Source organism: Columba livia, chromosome 1 (genome assembly GCF_036013475.1).
Source record: "Columba livia isolate bColLiv1 breed racing homer chromosome 1, bColLiv1.pat.W.v2, whole genome shotgun sequence".
Classification (NCBI taxonomy): domain Eukaryota; kingdom Metazoa; phylum Chordata; class Aves; order Columbiformes; family Columbidae; genus Columba; species Columba livia.
In genome coordinates this window covers 194,712,618-194,726,508 of record NC_088602.1, presented here as the reverse complement: position 1 = coordinate 194,726,508, position 13,891 = coordinate 194,712,618, and the positions used below count along the sequence as shown (strand labels likewise).

The 13,891-nt window shown below is 37.6% G+C and overlaps 1 protein-coding gene across 2 annotated transcripts in view; it reads left to right on the top strand.

The window, feature by feature from the left end:
• The window catches only part of TBC1D22A (TBC1 domain family member 22A), a 165,344-nt gene that overhangs the window by 90,604 nt on the left and 60,849 nt on the right, over positions 1 to 13,891 (top strand). For both annotated transcript variants that reach the window (XM_065048965.1, XM_065048964.1), the window contains exon 11: positions 5,241 to 5,368. In XM_065048965.1, the coding sequence (XP_064905037.1) occupies positions 5,241 to 5,368 (128 nt within the window). The remainder of the gene's footprint in view (positions 1 to 5,240; positions 5,369 to 13,891) is intronic.

The window sequence follows — 13,891 nt, the reverse complement described above, 5'->3', positions numbered from 1 at the left end:
GAGATAATTAGACAGTGGAAATTCTCATCTCTAGTAGACATGGAAATTGTTTTCTGAAGTGTATCAGTGATTCACCCCGTTTGCTTTCTTCAGCATGTCTTCCGTTATGTTAGTCTCTGAATTAGTCTGGAATGCTTGCCTTTGTAGGCATGGTTGAGAAAGAAGAAAATCCTGCTATAGTGCCACTGGAAAATAGGAGCATGAGCTTATTTCTTTAGCACATTTTTGTACATTAAGCAGCAATGTACAAACGTCACTCCACATGTAAATGGCAGTGCCAATAGGCCTTTGTGGCAAAGGTTGGTTCCATTATTTTACTGTTCATTTTGGCTTGGTACCAGATGAGTTACTCTTGTAGCCATTGTACTCATTTCAAGAAGAATTGTGTAGCTCTTCTTGAGAATACACACTTTTCTTCCTTTTGTTGAACTACAAGGCCTGTTTATCAGAGATTTGTTAAAAATTATCTGAAATGCAGTTAAGCTATAATTAATGCTTTTTATATTTACAATGAAATATGTATAAAGTTTTGATAAAATGAAGTTAAAAATGACATGCCCAGGGTATGAAACACAAGTAAAAACTAAACTTTAGACAGTTTTGACACTTTTGAAAATCATTTAAAGTCTAACGTCAGAAAAAATTGCTATGCTTGATGAGAATCTTTAAGTCAACACCGAAAGGCTAATATTCTGAAGTAAAAAGTTATGCAGATGGATGCCATGGAACCACGCTCTGCCACTGTAATTTGGCAATTCACACGTAATTCTACTATTATTTTGTTTTTCCTCTTAACTTATATGTACACTTTCCTAAACACTCATTTTGTCAGTATCCCCAGACAGGACAGCAGTGCAGTTGTACTTTAGGACAAGGTACTTCTGTCCTCAGCCATGGCTTTAGTTTGTGATACTATAGTCACATACAACTTTAATTCTGAAATCAATAACACAGCATGAGGAGCTGACGTTAAACATTTCCAGTAAATATTTTATATGTTTAGGTCATTCTGTCCTAAGAAGCATCTGTTTACAGTGGCTAAATGCAGTCATTCACACTAATATATCCAAGAAGTGTATTTATTAAACTTATAAATAGTTATTAATACTTTTTATGTACAGAGTACATATTATTGGCAGTATGCTACTTTGGAATGCATCTATATAATGTATTTTCTAATCAGAAGACTTGCTTCACCAAAACTTTATATATAGATCTATTGAAAGTAGTGGGAAACTAATTAAATGTTGTTCGTCTTTCTTTTGAATTTTGATAATAGAACCTTTTTAAAAACTGTAAAATAATTTTACTATCAGAAACTTCAGTAGAACTATTTTTTAGAAAATACTTTCTGAAAGCTGACAGTAATTATATATCTTGCTTGTTCATTGCACACATGTACTTATTTTCACTGAAATGGAAAATTTAAATTTAGATTATGATGGTCCAAATTACCTTTATCAGCAAAATAGCCTCTACTCACGATTACTTACAAAGTAGGAAGAATTAGCTTTTTTAGTTGATGCATCTTCCATTCTAGTCTTGCATCAATTGTATATAATGCACAGAGGTTAGTAGTCTATTTTTCAACTTGTTTAGATTGGAAAGCAAGTTTCAAGAAATTCATTATGCCTATTAACAACTGTAGTTGAAATTTCACAACTAGCACAATTTATTGTTCTTCATTACATAGTTTCAATGGCTGCAAGCAACCAAATGAAATTTGTTTCTGCAATGTGAAGAACAAAAACGTTTGTGAGTTACTGACTTCAGTTAGATATAAAACTGACTTTTTTCCATCCTGCCTGATGTAGTGGGTTATCTAATTATCATAGTATGCAATATAGGTATCTAAATGTGATATTTAAAAAATAAATTTAACATAGTATCTCACTGCAGTATATTTAACTTGCAGCTAAATTTGTTGAGAGCAAAGGCAGATACATGGTAATAATTCTGTATATGTCTTGAAAAACTAGCCCAACTAGCCAGGTGAAGACCCGGCTGAAGGGCAGGGCTCAGAGCGTTGCAGCAAATGGGGCTACATCTGGCTGGCGACTGGTCACCGGTAGTGTTCCTCAGGGTACAGTTCTACAGCTGGTTCTGTTCAATACTTTTATCAATGTTTTGAATGCAGGAGGTAAATGCGCCATTAGCAGGTTTGCTGATGATACCAAAGTGGGAGGTGCTGTTGACTCTCTTAGGGGATGAGAGGCCTTGCAAAGGGATCTGCATAGATTGGAGCATGGGCAATCATCAGTGATTTATTGAACATTTGAAAATGTAACAAGTCCAAGTGCTGGATTCTGCATCTGTAACTCCAGGTGCAAGTATAATTTGGGAGAGGAGTGGCTGGAGAGCAGCCCTGTGGAAAAGGGTCTGGGGGTGCTGGTTGGCAGCAGATCAGTAGGAGTCAGCGGTGTGTGCCCTGGCAGCCAAGAGGGCAAACTGCACTCTGACGTGCATCAAACACAATACAAACAGATGGTCAAAAGAGGTGTTTTACCCACTGTATTTGGCATTGGTGCAGCCTCACCTTGAACACTGTGTGCAGTGTTAGGCCCCACAATTTAAGAAGGGTGTGAAGGTCCTTAAAGGTATCCAGAGGAGGGCAACAAATCTGGTGAAAGGACTGGAAGAAGTGTCCTATGAGGAGTGGCAAAGGACTTCAAACTTGCCTAGTTTGCAGAAAAGGAGGCTGAGGGGTGACCCCATTGCTCTCTACAGCATCCTGAGGAGGGAAAGTGGGGAGGGAGGTGCTGAGCTCCTCTCCCTGGTATCCAGTGATAGGACACATGAGAATGGTTCCAGGTTGCTTCATGAGAGGTTTAGACTGGACATTTAGGAAGCATTCCTTTACTGAGAGGGTGATCAAACACCAGAACATGCTTCCTGGAGAGGTGGTCAGTGCCTCAAGCCTGTCAGTGTTTAGGGGCTGTGTAGACAATGCTTTAATTTTTGGTCAGTCCTGAATTGGTCAGGCAGTTGGACTAGATGATCATTGTAGGTCCCTTCCAACTGAAATTTCTGTGCTATGCTATTCCTTTCCGTTCCATTCCATTCCATCTGTTTAGAAGTTAGAGGCATGCAAGGTCTCTGTGTAGAAAATGAAAATACAGAGGCTTCTGAAGCTTACAGTATGTTCAAAATGTGGACTTCTACATATAAGCTGCCCTCTTTCTTTTTTAAGCCTATTTCTCTAAGGTTGCAGAACATAGATGATTGCCATATTTGTCTTCTCCTTCCAAAAACTTTTCAAGGTGATCACTTGCTTCATCAGCATTTTACAGAGGGAGAAAGGTCTTCACTGTGCAGAATTCCATTACTTTTATAAAGCACATTTCTCGATTATTTGCCCTGAGGAAGGGCTGCAGAGTAAGCCCAACAGATAGCTGCTGTGTTTGGAGTGCTGACTGGACACTTGTACAGGTTGATCACTTTACGCAGGTCTCAGCCCAAGCCTGGAGATTGACCCTCATCTCTCCCCCAGCTGAGGCAGCTGATGAGCCTTTCTGAAAGCCTGGGAGAGAAGGTGGTGGAGGTGATGGGAGGATATTGGGTTTGTAGAGTTTTAGTCCCAGGCTCTTGGGACTGGAAGGCTGAAACTATTATGGGCAGTAGAAGATCCATTATAAAGTTCTCCTGTGTTGTTAGAAATATCGACAATATGTAGGCATGGCATACATTAGTGATGCTGTCATACTTCTCCTGTACACTTAATGACAGAGAAGGAGAGGGATTATCCAGGACATGATGAGGTGACTTAAAAGAGCACGAGATCATTACCTCTCCGCCCTCATTCTCTACCTTTTTACATCCCACAGTAGCAGTTCGATAGATTGCATAGCAGAAGTGTCTAATTACCTGGTTACTCCTATACATAGAAATGAAATTAATTATTTAAAAACTCACACATCTTTATGTATAGCTACAACTTTTTAAAGTTCCCAGGAAAAGTAACAGATAGTTTTAAGATGTGCATAAACAGTTTTGTATATTTTTCTATATTTATATTACAGAAGTATATGACTTTAGGAACGTGGATTCCAGGTCTGCTGAAGAGTGCTTTATCCACAGATATACAGAGGCTGAGAAGTGCTGTGCAGAAATACCAGTGCTTTATGCATTTCCATGGGTATTTCTTTTTAGACACCATTGGAGATAACCTTTGGACCTTTGGTGTAATGTGTTGTGACTGGTCTAATTTTCAAAAAAGCTCACTATTGATAGTTTGGAAGATCACCATGTACTCGTTGTCTTTGCTAATAATAAACCTCTGTGAATGTGGATGAAGGATGACGTGGATAGCAAAATTTCTCAGAAATGAATTTGTATGAAGAAAGACAATGGGAATGTCTTATTTAGGTTTTAACGAAGACTTATTGTTGTACATAATATCCAAAATAAGACATTAGCATTTCTGCAGTAGCTGTCATTTACACCATACCATTGTCATACTTGAGCCTGTGAGCTAAAACCTGTTAACTGAATGTCTCTGATCCTTTTTGGAGGAAATTCTGCCATAGTATACAAAAGCAATGTAGTAGGTTAGTTCTATTGGCTCTAGCAATAACCCGTGGAAGTGCTTATCACAGCTTTCAAATAGGAAATGTGCTACAGTAAGCATAGTGCAAGTGAGTACTGATGTAGAAACCATTATTTTTACTGTTTTTTTCGTTGTTATACTATGAAATTATTTAAGTTGCAAATTATTTAAATTTGTTCTCATTTTTTACCAGACTTTAATCTCACTTTTTTATCACAAGTGAATGCAACCTTTATATGTATTTTCCTCATATTTTTAGTGTTGTCTTCTGTTTATTATCAACACTTTATTTTTTGAAGCCCTTATGTTATTTGCAAACCTTGCTTCTTGTAGTATTGCCCCAAATAATATATAGACTGAGAAATGAGTGAGGATATATGTACCCAATCATTTCACTTTATAACTTTGTATATTTTTTGTGGCATATTATAAAGCTCTGACCTTAATATTTTCTTAAGATAGAATAACTGAGACCAGTTGTTTAAGCCATCTAGAGGCAGAAAAATACATCCTATGTAATGTTTAGGTAGTCATTTCTATTTTGGGGATTTTCATTCAGTTTTAAGAGTTTGCCTGTATCACCACATTTTATTGGCTTGGGATCAAAGAAGGATTTTATTTTTTCAGACAGTGCTTTTGATTTTTAAGGACTTCAGAAAAGTTGCAGTAAAATGTCTGTTTATTCTGTCTTCAGAACAAGTTCATAGGCACTTGGATCAGCATGAGGTGAAATACTTGCAATTTGCTTTCCGTTGGATGAATAACTTGCTGATGAGAGAAGTCCCGTTACATTGTACCATCAGGTTATGGGACACATACCAAGTAAGTACTTTTTTAAATCTCCATAACTCTGATAATGTGTTTTGGACATGTCAGTTTGTTTGCCTGCACGTGGCTGTTCTTGAACCTTTTGTTTTAGCGTCATCTGAGAATCATTGTGATAAGGGAAAAAGCCATCAGTCATCATTAACACTTAGAAACACTTCAGTCTTTTTGCCCTTCCAAACCAAGCACTTGATATCATGATAATTTCTAGTACTAAAATGAACAGTCACTCAAAGCATGGGTTAATGCCAATGCTCCCTTCTGTCTCTTCAGAGAAGAAAAACATTGAATTGTGCTTAATCAATACCCTCCATCGATTCTGAGTTCCAGGCTTCTTACTGCCCATCTGCTTAACTGCTTAGTCCAATACCAGCTTCTAGTCTTCTGTTCTCAGCATTCGTCCTTCTGCCGTGCCTTCTGTCCTATTGTTTGTCCAGACAACACTACTTATGTTACTGACCTCTAGTTGAGGTAATAATTTTTCCTCAGTAATTCCTTGCCAGACTGTCAAGTGAAGGAATTGGTATCAGAGAAAAACTGTTTACCCAGTCTTAGTTCTGTTACTTGACATTCCAGTAGCTTCTTGTTGCAATTTTTAACTATGTATTTAAACAATATACCCAATAACTATCTTTGCTGTTGAAGTTAACAAAAAAATAAAAAAATAAATTCCATAACACTTTTGAACTAAATTACTTTTGTAAATATGATAATAACTCTTAATTTATATATCATAAAGAGACATAACATCTTTAAACGTCAGTCTCTTTACATCTGCTTATGTAGGAATGTTTAGTTAGTTTCATACATTTTAATGCCAGAATGCCCACTTGGACCATCTGTCCCGACCTCTACTAGAGGGTTAATAATTGCTGGTTATACGTTTAATTAGTTCAGTAAGTTTTTTCAGTTAAGTTTATTTTGTAGTATGGTGTCCAAATCTAATAAGAAAATGTTAAGAAATGAGGAATCTATCACTTCCACTATTAATCTGTCCTAAGAGGGGGTATCCTTGCAAGTTTTATTTGGTTGTTAATCTTCAACAAATTTCTGATTTGAATGAGCTGTTGTTTCCATGTGGGGTCCTTTTACCTCCTTTGTCTCATTATAACGTCTGTTATTCATTTTAATATCTATTACTGCCTGGTATTTTCTTCCAGTGGAAAATATTTATTCTTTATAAGACCTTTCTGATAAACTGAAAGATTGAGCTATTTACTTGTTTCGCTGTAATGAATTTCTCTCGATTTGAATAACTTTTGTTGCTATTGCTGCAGCATTTCTAACTCCTGAAGGTTTGTTTTTTTTTCTTCATGCAAACTCTAGCACTGTGGTTGGTGATTGATGATTAGTCTCATCAATGTGCTAAAATTACGTGAAAGCTCTTCCTTAATGCAGCTAACCACCCATATGTGTCCAAGGAGTAGACATTTTTGGCTCATCTGTGAGCTTTCATCTTACAGTAATGTTGAGAAATTTCTTTTGAAGCCCAGGTGTGTGGTTACATTCTCAAATTAACTGTTGCTGTGCTGGAAGGACGACATTTCTTATCGTTAGTCCGTAGGCACCTGGTAGGTTACACTTCAGTGGGATCTTTATCCATAAGTGGTTCTGATTATTTAATTCCAGTTTTGAGCAAATTCTGCTGTATTACAGTACTTCTTTATATTATTTAAAAGCTTAATACTTATCTATTTACATGGGATTTCCAAGTGTATGTTTTAAGTGAAGGTTTCTTATACCTAAATGGGATTCTTATACCTAAGTGGGATTATTTTTGTGTATTAAACATGCTAAAGGAGTAATTCTGTGTTTTGACTCAGCAAGTGCAGCAGATCTGTACTGTTTTCTAGGTATTGTTGTTTAGCAGACTGTTCCACATGCACTTCTTGGTGATTAGTGTATTTAAAACCAGTAGGGATATCTTAATGTAGACAGTCACCTATATTGCCAGCCCTTTTTTGAAACAACCTCAAGGAATTCCACAAGTTGCTTATCAGATTTCACTTGTACTTACAGCCAGTTTAATATCAATCTATAATATGGATCTTATCAGCCTGATAGTATGGATAATAAATGCAGTGAACCTACAAGAGCCGGTAAAGTTTGTGCAAAGTTTTTGCTGAAGTGTTAAGCAATGTTACAGATTCCTACATGAATAAATTGTCACTAAGCCATTCTATGGCATATGATTTCTAGTTCAGTCATTTACAACCGTATCAGCAGTGCTGCTTTACAAATGCAAAACAACTCAGAGATGGAATTTGTTCAGTTAATTTTATCTTTCGATTCATGTTTTTAACTGAAGTCTGCTATAGGCCAAAATGTCATTTAGAGATGCATTGGTAAAGAAGTTTTTTGGAAGGGCTAGCTATGCGTGGACCTGTGATGTTGGATTTGAAAGAAAGATTTCAAATTAGTAGAGGTAGAAATACAATAGAAAATTTTACTTTTGAAAGAAATTTAACTTTAGATGGAAGGACCAGTTCTACTAATAATACAAAGTACCCGGGGAGATGTTTAACTGCTTTTCCTCACTGTAGCCAAAGGCTGATGATGCTGTAACTTGATTTGGTTATGCTACCTCATGTGTCCTAATGCAGGAAATTGAGAAAACTTGAATTACTGTAAACAGAAATGCCTTTAACTGCAGTACAAGTTCAGAGAGAAGGTGAACTAACCCTGTTGCAATGTAAGATGAGCAGGGACTGCAGCCCCCTCTGCACTGCTGACATGAGGGTTTTGCTCAGACTTTACCTACCTTGCGCTCCTGGGAAGAGATGGGGCATTTTCCAAGCCGCTGGGTACAGGCAGCTCTAGTCCCGGGACACAGCAGGGCTCAGGAATGGCCGAGGAGGAGGGTGAGTTTCGGCAGGTGGGACTGTTGGATTTCCTCATGTCTGCACCGGCAGTGCCTTCTACATCCCCCTTTTCCTGCAGAAATCCAAGGTGATGGTGGATGGCTTCCCCCCACTCCCAAGGATTAGAGATAAGTGGTCTCTCTTGAACAAGAGGATCCTACTGATGATGTCTTCACAGAAAAAAGCATTTTGTCTCCTTTCTCCTTCCCTCTCCCTATCAAAGTTGAAATAATGGCTTGTCTCACTGAGCTGTGTGTTTTCCTCTGTTTGCAGTGGAAAGATAAATATTGTACTGCTGCTATCTTAAATTCCAGATTGGTCATTCTTAGAGCAGGCCCCATTTTCTCATGAATTGCAGCAGGGGTTTTTCAAGTGAATGACAGCACACTTAAATAGTCCACTGTTATATACTTCTTAGCATGATAGATAACTGTTGTTGTCAGGAGCTGTTAGAACTGCATTCTGTCTCTCAAAATTTGTTGCAGTTCTTCCGTTGACTTCGGTGAGAATAGAATTGGACACCTCCCTCCACCTCTGTCTTGGTCTGTATGGTAGCAGAGGTACTCTGCCTGGTGTCATATTTTCTATCTGGTTTAATTTAGGATTCATCAGTTGTTTTGTTAGGCTCTGTGAAGTAAATAGTTGAATTTAAAATACCTGTACTTGAGCTGGTTAGAGTTGAGGGGAAGAGAAATTTGGCAAGGTTCCCAAACACTCACTTCGGCAGATACTCTGGTATTCTGTAAGTGTATCTATGAAATCCACTAAAATATATATCACTGTCTTCTGTAGCAGAACTTTGACAAGTAGAAAAATGGAAGACATTATACATCTTGCTTGTGAAGGATATGTTATGAAAGCTCCTTATTCATAAATATTTAGTTTGGTTTATTCTTTAAACTGAATTGCATTTTAATGAGAGTGGGTTGTCCCTCTTTTTCACATTGTTTGAGCTTTGCTATTTTTTTTTCCTAGGATAAATGCTGTAAATACCTCAGACTCTTTCAAAATAGAAATAGCTTGTTAAGTTATGCCCCAATCACTCGGTTTTTAAAACTGTAGGACTGATTAATATGAATGTTCATAGACTTATTCAAGTATGAAAGATTCCACAAACCAAAATAGTCTAACATAAGTCTTCGGTTTTATCTTTTTATTATCTCTTGCATTTTTATCTTACATTTTGTGATCTTTTTTAGCGTAAAGGATTGGTAAAATGAGAAAGCATGATGGCTGAATTATTCAGGATATACAAGTGTTTAAGATATTTCTATGGACTTATGAAATTCAAGTTAGTTTTATATTTATTCCTTGCCAGGTAGGCGTTTTGACACTAATTTAAAGATTCCATTGTGTGCTTGAAATTGACTTTTGTTGGCTTTGAACTCTCACTTAAAAGATTCAACATATTGTGTTAGAAATTATGAGGGTATCTCCATGCTCAGTGTCTGTGCTGTTCTACTGTAGATAAATATTTTAAGTGTTTACCATCAAAAACCTCAGAAAGTATTCTTGCTTCAGTTTAAGACATGTTATTGAAGCTTGCATCAAGTTTTTCTTTTGGTTTATTTTGTTTCTTAAAATGTGTGTTGCCCTTGACACACTTTTAAGATCTCTGTTAATGCAGCTGCGTATTTCTCTGGGGTGGCAGAAGCAGCACCAGTGCAGGGATGGCAGCCAGTCTGCACTCTTCATCCGTGACTAGAGATGGCAATACAGGTCTTGAACATCAGTTGTTGTACACCAATACTTAAACAGAGTTTAGTTTCAACTATCTGTATTTTTTAACTGCTTAAATATTGAGTTCGAAACAACACTTGATTTCTGCGCAGTTTGGTGCTGGAAAGAAATTTGTAACAATGCCATCAAATAATTTTAATACAAGATAACATGGTGTTATATTGACTGTTGTTTTAAACAGGATGATTTTCATTGGCATGTAAGTGCTTCATTTTATTTACTTTTCATGTAGAATGGAATACATGTATTTTTCATTACAGTGCTTTCCTTCTGATCTGATGATCTTACATAAATTACCTTTTTGTGCTGTCTTTTGTGCAGTGATTTCTATGTGTAAGTAACTCTATAGAGGTACATAATTTGCAGAAGAGACACTGGTACAAGTTCCATAGCTAAAATCTTGTTTAGGAAAAAAAAAAAACAAAAAACAAAAAACAAAAACAAACAAACAAACAAAACTAACAAACGAACAAAAAAACCCCAAAACAACAACAACAACAACAACAAAAAACAACAACAAAAAAAACCCATGGTAGCATCTATGTACATTATTTTGATTTTAAATAAGTGGTGGCAAGTGCCATGTGAGTGTTAACAGTTCAAGTGTACAGCTTAATATTTTCTCCTGCCAGGAAACCTTTTTGTTTAGTTACCACTTAACTGGCTGCTGTATTGTCAGCTCACCAGTTGGCTGATGTAGTTGAAGTGAGTCACACACTCAGACTCATTGGATACACCGCAAACCAGGCAGGTGAGACAGGTACTGTTTACAGTGCCCAGGCATCCTACTTTACAGCTTTACTCTTTTCTTTTGTGAGGAAAACTTTAGTGTTACCAAGGTATCTTGAGGCTAACCATGGAAAATAAATGCAAATTAAAACATATAATCCTACCATGTAAAATGCAAAACAGTTACAAAATTATACAAAAAGCATAGGGAAAAGCAAATAATAAGACTGATAGAATTTGACAGTACTGATGAGCTGATTTAATGTCTCACTGCTGAAATAGATTTTTCTCCTAGTTCCTGTTACCCCCTGCTCCTCAGCAGTATCTGTTAGTTTTCTTCAGATTAGCCCAGTGGGGAGGCTGATGAGCACCACAGCCTGTGTGAGAGATGAGAGTACAGAGCTGTGATTTGAACCTGGTGTTAAATCAGAACAATTGCATGTCCTTTTCCAGCTTATTTGCCATCTTTTCCTAAGAAGATTTTCTTTCTCAGTAGAAAGTACATTTCTCAGGTTGCATCTGTTAGACAAACCTCAACAGCGCAGAGTTGGTGGAAACTACTGGCTTATGCTTCTCATCATAAAGTCCTGCAGGTGGGTCCAGAAATATGTATTTTTTCCTCCTTGAAATAGAATCTATCTTCTTCATCTGAGAGACTGATGCTTCCTTTGCTCAAAATAAACATTATTTCATTTTTCTGGAAAATGCATGTCCTCATTAGACAAAGTATTATCACATATACTTGACCAGCCATTTATATCCTTTCTTTCTTCAAGGAATGGTGAAGCTTATTTTCCCTCTCTTTGACTTAGTGTTCATTTTAGTTGTCATGTATCTCACGTTGGACCTTATATACCCTATTAGCTGCTATGGTAGCAGACATCTTTGTTTCCCATTAATTTGTTGGTATAATTTATTTAGCTTATCACTAGCTTTTGATCAAGGGGATTTTGTTTAAAACAAAACAAAACAGAAAACCTCATGTTATATTTTAATAAACAACATTGGTATGATTTTCCAGAAGTGTTGAAGATCCCAAAATTTTATTGAAGCTTATGAAAAACTGCAGAAGTATACTTTTTCTTTTTATCCAAATGGAAAAATAGACATCTAACTCTAGAGACGTATTAAAGTTTGGTCACAGGAAAAAAAAAAAAAGAGAGAAAAAAGGGAGTTATTTTTTTTAAGAGGTTAATTTAGCAGAAGTTAAGCTTCCTTGCATTCCAGCTTGTCCTCAGTATTTGCACTGAGGGCTGTGGGCGGCTGAGCTGAACTCCTGAGTGATACCCAATTATGTCATATAACCTCAAGTCGGCGCTATAAGTCAGATCGTGCTCGATAACCAGTCTGGTGTTTTGTTGAATTCATGCAATTACGGATTCACTAATAGTGTGGGTTCGGGTCATGGTCATTGAATTTACGCACTTGCACGGATTCAGTAGTAGTATAAAATATACTGTAAGTTTGAGCACATCCAGTGAGAAATCCTCATTACTAGATCCAGAAATAATGAGGTTTATTAAAGCAACAGGTACAAGTTCTTTTAGATTGCTGTTGATAAAATACACTGTCTGCAAAAACCACACTTCAGTTGCAAGAAATACGTATTGGTACCAAATATATATAAGTTCTAAGATGACTAAATAGTGCTACTAATGTGATTACAAATATGAGCTTGAAGTCTAGGTGTCCTGGAAGAACACTTGGTATAACCAGCTGTGCAAATCTTACCCAACCAGTCAACTGATCCCAGATATGTTATGCTATTTTCTTGACTTGTCAGTGATGGTGTCTTCACCCTACCCTTCCTCTATTGTTAGCATATTTTATAGTATTTTCTAAGTTTAGGTGGAGCTTGAGTGACTCTAGTCATACCTACCTTTGATTGGTGTAAAAATTCTTACTTTGATTTTTGAGGTAAAAACTTGGCAGTGCTTGCTCATGGGAGCATAGGAGTGTGATGGAAGACAGGAGAGAAAGTCTGGCAGAAGGAAGACTTTCCCTTGGTTGAGGAGGATCAGGTTAGAGATCGTTTAGACAAACTGGATATCCACAAATCCATGGGCCCCGATGGGATGCACTCACGAGTGCTGAGACAGTTGGTAGATGATATTGTAAAGCCACTCTCCATCTTTGAAAGGTGGTGGAGAACAGGAGAGGTGCCTGAGAACTTGAAGAAAGCCAACATCACTCCAGTCTTCATAAAAGTCAAGAGGATGACCCAGTAAACTACAGGCCAATCAGCCTCCCTTGATCCCTGGAAAGGTGATGGAACAGCTTGTTCTGGGTGTCATCTCCAAGCATGTGGAAGAAAAGAAGGTTACCAGGGGTAGTCATCATGGGTTCACCAAAGAAAAATAATGTTTGACCAACGTGATAGCCTTCTATGCTGGTCTGACTGGCTGGATAGGTGAGGGGAGAGCAGGACATTGTCTGCCTTGACTTCATCAAAGCTTTTGACACCATCTCTCACAATGTCCTCATAGGCAAGCTCAGGAATTATGGGCTGGATGAAAGCACGGTGAGATGGATCATGAACTCGCTGGAGGGGAGTGCTCAGAGGTTGTGATTCTGTATATCTGTTGGGATGGCGATGTGTTTTGCTATTATAATGAGTGAAGTTCATCCACAGGACAAATTTCGGCACATCTGCTGGCTCAGTAACTAGCGTTTTCAACAAAATGGAACATGTATATTTTTAGTTGACAGCAGCTATACCATCTGGTTCTTGTACCTGTCTTGTACATAGGACCTGGCCACAGTATCTCCACACTGCTCCACCCCCCATATTCCTTAGTGCCAGTACACTGGGCTCCCCGCATCACGACCAACCAAGGATGCAGGCCAGGCTGGGATGGGGTGGGAGGAGCCATGCAGAGCAGATTCCTTGCCAGCTGCCTTATTTGCTAAAGATGTGGATATAACTTTATTCTCAATAAGTGTATCCTCGATAATTAGTTCCAATAACTTGCCCTTTCAGTAATTATTCCACCGGAGGACAAGGGTTACATGTAATAATGTTACTTGTCTGGCCATTAGTCATTGAAAGTTAAGAGATGTTCAAAAACACAGGTAGATTTGTTTCCTGTGTTTCCATTTCTTACGTACACTGAATCAGAGATTTTAATTCCCTGACCATGAGAATGACTGAAGTCTGGTTTTCGGTAGAGTTGTCTCCTGTGATTAGTGT